Raw genomic sequence first — 4817 nt, 5'->3', positions numbered from 1 at the left:
TGCTGACCTAAATAACGAAAGGCGGCGTGCCAGCTGAGTGCGTGGCTGCACACTGTGGCTCAGGGGGCGCGGGGGCTGAGCCTGTGGGCAGCTGAGGGCACGTGTGGGTGGCAGCTGTTCCGATTGGTCAAAGGGAGCGCAAGCCAGAGAGGCCGGAGCTCTCCCCCATTAGCTTTGCCATCGCCTGGGACTTGCAGCTCCACCTTGGGCCACTTCCAACCATGAAGCTCCTTTCGCTGACTGTGACTGCACTGCTGCTCTTGTGCCAGCTCACTCCAGGTAGGTCACCTTCCAGAACCGTCTAGAGAGGGCACCTTCACCAGCAGGTGCAGATCTCAGCCACGCCATCACTGCTCCCCAGGGAGCGTGCCCAGGTGGCCTAGCACCATGAGAGGGAATGGAAGGGGTGGGCAAGAGAAGCAGGAAGAGCAGAGGACAGTAGAAATAGTCCCCAGAATCATCTCGCTGTGTGAAGGTCACAACCACCGAACCAGGAGAGAAAAGCTGGTTTCCTATTGCTGTCTCTGTGCCAGAGCCTGTGTGGGGAGCCAGGGTCACAGAGGTAAATGGCACGGCCCTGGGGGCGATGACAAATACCATTTACAACCCAGAGTGACTCCAGCTGTAATAAAGGGAGCCATGAGGCTGGGGTGCACATGGAGGGGGGACCAGCCCAGCCTGAGGGCCAGGGGCATCCTCCCAGAGGGATCCCCCCACGTCCTGAAAAATGTGTAGAAGAGAGAAGGCGAAGGAATGAGGTGGAAATCGAAAAGGTGCCTGGCAGAAATCACCGTATGCGAAGGTCCAGATGTGGGAGAGATCACGGTGCCTTTAGGGAGCTGGCACAAATGGAGGCGTGGGTTAAGGGCGTGGCGAGGGGTAAAGCTGAGGCTGGACCGGGAATGCCAGGGAGGGAGCCATGGGAAGGCTTACGAAGAGAAGGGCCATCATCAGACTTGCCCGTTCCACCCACTCCAGCATGAGCTACCTGGCCCCTCCTACTCAGCTGCCAGAGCTTCTGCCCACCCCCAGGCTTTCCTCTAACCTTCCCAGGTGTGGGAATGTGTGAATTTCCTCAAACAAGCTGCCCTGAGTCCTTGTATCTGCCTGTGGGAAGATGCCTGAAAGGGCTCACCCGGGGTAGAGAGGAAAGCCCCAGAACCCGGTTAGAAACTGCCCAGCTTTTTCTCACACGGGGACCCCCAGCAAGCAGCCCGCCTGCTCCGTTTCAATGTCCTCCTTCCTCGGACTGCTCCAATAGTGCCTGTGTAGCAAGGTCCGGTTGAGGGCACAGCAATGAACACACTGACATTTTTGTGTGCGAAAACAGGTAGTTTCTATATTTTGTGTAACTCATCTGAGTTCCCCCTGGAACTTCCATCGTGCTGGTGGGACAGTTGGGAGGCAGGTGGAGCATAGGAGCTATGCCCAAACTCGGCAGTTAAATATTCATCCTTTCTGGTTTAAACTGGTTACCAGGTTCATTCTGTCCCTTTGAATAAATATTCGGTCTTTCAGCATTTTTCCTTTCTTATGCTCCCCTTCTCCTTCCCAGAATAGAATTGGGTTTAAGAGAAAGTAACTTGATATGTCATGATTTCATTAATTGGTTCATTCAGGAAACATGGTTGAATAGATTTAATGTTCCAGGCAATGGGATAGGTACAAGAGAAAGAGCAGTGAACCAATCAGAACAAAGCAAGATAAGCAAAATCTCTGTCCTCTTGGAGCTTACATTCTATTGAAGGAGACAGAAAAAAATTGAAATAAATGAAACATATGGAATGTCAAATGATGACAATAATGAACAGAATAGACAGGCAAGGGGAATAGCAAATATGAGTGGGGTGGACTTGCCATTTTAAAGGTGTGCTCATAGAATGGCTCATTGTGACCTGAGGGAGGATAAGGGATAAGCCATGTGGGTTTGTGGGGTAGAACATTCAATCTGGGGGTGCAAAGGCCCTATGTCGGGAGCATAAGGAATTGGGATAGGGTCCTATGCTGAACCTTCACTGGCTTTTAGGACGATGCCCTTCATTGTTTATGGTCAGTGAGTGTCCTGCTGGCACTTGCTACTGGATCCCATGGCTGATAAAATCTCAGTCTTGTCGGAGTCCCACTGGCTCAGCCCTTGATCTCAGCCAAATCTCCCATCTGCCCTTAGGTTTAGTCTGTTCACACCCCTTCCCACTGCCTTATGCACAGAGGTCTACTCTTGAAAAGGCTCTTAGCTTCTCACTGGTTTTCCTAACCAGAGACACAGAGAATTCGGGACCTTCTGGTCTATTTCATGCCACAGGAAAGCAGAGGGAGATGCTCAGCCACTTCTAATCCTCCTCCAGGTGGCGCCATGATGTGGGTGTCCAGTCTGTTAGCAATAACTGGGCCATGCTCAGGCTAGGAATGCGGGCCGTTTGTCCAGACCAATCTGGGTGTTTATAGCAAAAGATTGTCTTACCCCTACTTTTCTCAAATTAGTTGTCTCTACGTCCTAGGACCTAGGTCGACCAGCAGGCCAATAGTGGGGAAGGGGTAGAAAACCTTGGTTTCTAGCTTGCTGATAGGTCCACCATCAGCCTGGCTGGCCAAGGTGAAGTATGAGGTTTTAGTGGAAGTCTCAGGCCTGTAGCTGCCGCTGTTGCTGCAAGAAGTGGATTTAAGTGCCCACTTTCTCCTAGGGAGAGCATTTCCCTTCTACTTTCTGTTGGGTGTGATGGTTGCAAAGATTGAATGGAAGTTTCTCTAGCCAGATCCTCAGCCTTTGCCTCCTATGGCTTATGGTAAGGTAGTATTATCTGAATCTATCAGGCTCACATAATAATATGTAAAGGAGCTCTTTGAAATTGGAAATCCTGACTGTTCTTGATAAATTTTGGTTCTTAAAAACCATTGTCTTGCTATGAACTAAAACTACTCATCTCATTTAAGCAATGACTTTGTCATTCTAACTGTTCTTTACTATTTCTCTAAAGCCCAGGAACAGCTTAATTCTGCTTTTTGGCAACCAAAATGAAAGAATAATGAAATACATATTACTTTAATATTTTCAAACTATTAAAGTTAGGTTAATTGTGGAAATTTTGGGCATATATATGAAGCCTGAGAACCCAACAGATATTAGATTTAGGTGGGACATGTCACCTACTTTTCCATTATACCTCCTCATAGCACCCAGAGTTCTTCCTTTATAACATTCATTACAACTATAGTCAATCAAATATCTGGGAAGTTATTTCTTTAATGGCTATCCCCCAACCACCACCAGCACCACTAGACTGGAAATTCTAGGCAGTGTCTATCTCTAACCTGTTTCTAGTTGTATCTCCAATACAAATATAGTCTCAATCTACCCATGTGAGTATTTCTCTAGGATAGACATCTGGAAAGAAAATTGCTATTTGAAAGAAAATTCTGTTCCTAATATTAAAGTGTGTGAGTCATTGCTAAGTAGCTTCCAAGGAGGCCAAAACCAAGTGTATGAGACCATCTTTCCTCTCACTCTCACCAACAGTTCATCTTGACACTCTTGAATTTAAAATTGAGATTTTATTGCAATGGTTTGGGGGTGTTGTAAAATAAAACACAAAATTACAGATTATGAAACCACATAAAATGAATGCACAGCTTAATGAATTGTTATAAAGCACACAACCTAGTAACCACAATCTAGATCAATAAATAGAACATTGACACCCACAAAAACCCCACCTGCCCCCATCACAACTATCTCCCTTCCCCAAATTAAGCAAAATCTTGACTTTTACCAGTATAGCATTCAAGTCTTTGCATTTTCTTTATGGTTTCATTGGCAACAATGCATCCTTAGACATCCTATTTTTGTCATGTCCACTTTAAAAATCTGATGTCCCTTAAGATTATTTAATGTACTAGTTACATCTTCATCCCTTTCTTGTCTTTAGAATTTACCTGGTTATCTGGCATGACAGGATATTCTAGGCTCATCTTGTACAACTCCTGCTGCAGAACATGAAAGCCATTTCTTTAAGCTCTGATTTTTAAAAATAGGAAAATGGTATTTTTAAAACTAGAACTATGATCTAGTGCTAGAGATATTCAATGCTACTAAATTGGTCCTTTCTTTTTCTTTTCAGTAGACAGAGCTAGGAGAGAAAATCAACACATTTAAATGTATATAAAATACCTCAGAATTCATATTGATACTTTCTATTCAAAGTGAGGACTACAGGATTTGTAGTCAAAATATTCCATATTCCTCCTGTATTTTCCTTCATCCATACCAACATTCTCAGATACACTGTGTACTTCTTCAACTTCAGCATTTTCAAGTCATCTGTTATTTAAAGAACATCTTGAATTATAGTTTGAGTATTTTTTCTGATATCTTGCTCTGCTTTTTCCCCTCAAGATCTCTTCTTGTCTCTATGTTGAATCTCCTTTGCCTATCTTCAATGGTTGTCACGTTCTATTGACTTTTTCTCTTGTTTCTTTTTTTTATCATTTTTACTGAATTCAAATTTACATAAAATAAAATGCCCACATGTATAAGAATAAAAGCATAATATGCTAATTAGACTGGACATCCTTCCGGATGACCTTCCGGACGAAGCCAGGGCTACAAGAGAAGCCCGGGTCCCGGGTGCCAGAGGGAAGCCTGTGCCGGAAGCCGAGGGAAGGAAGGCCTTCTCTTGCACGAATTTCGTGCATCGAGCCTCTAGTTTTAAGTATAAAATGTCAGCTTCAACAAATGTATATATTCATGTAACCACCACCACAATCAGTATAATACATTTCCACCATGCCCCTTTGCAATCAATTTCCTCCCCTCCCCCGCC

The 4817-nt window shown here is 44.8% G+C and overlaps 1 protein-coding gene across 1 annotated transcript in view; it reads left to right on the top strand.

The window, feature by feature from the left end:
• The window catches only part of DEFB123 (defensin, beta 123), an 8049-nt gene continuing 3232 nt past the window's right edge, over nucleotides 1-4817 (top strand). Inside the window, exon 1 of the mRNA XM_005879843.2 lies at nucleotides 1-279. Within this exon, the coding sequence (XP_005879905.1) occupies nucleotides 222-279 (58 nt within the window). The 5' untranslated portion in view covers nucleotides 1-221. The remainder of the gene's footprint in view (nucleotides 280-4817) is intronic.

This window comes from Myotis brandtii, unplaced genomic scaffold (genome assembly GCF_000412655.1).
Source record: "Myotis brandtii unplaced genomic scaffold, ASM41265v1 scaffold61, whole genome shotgun sequence".
NCBI lineage: Eukaryota > Metazoa > Chordata > Mammalia > Chiroptera > Vespertilionidae > Myotis > Myotis brandtii.
Note: the sequence above shows the minus strand (reverse complement) of the source record. Positions and strands in the feature narration are given on the sequence as shown.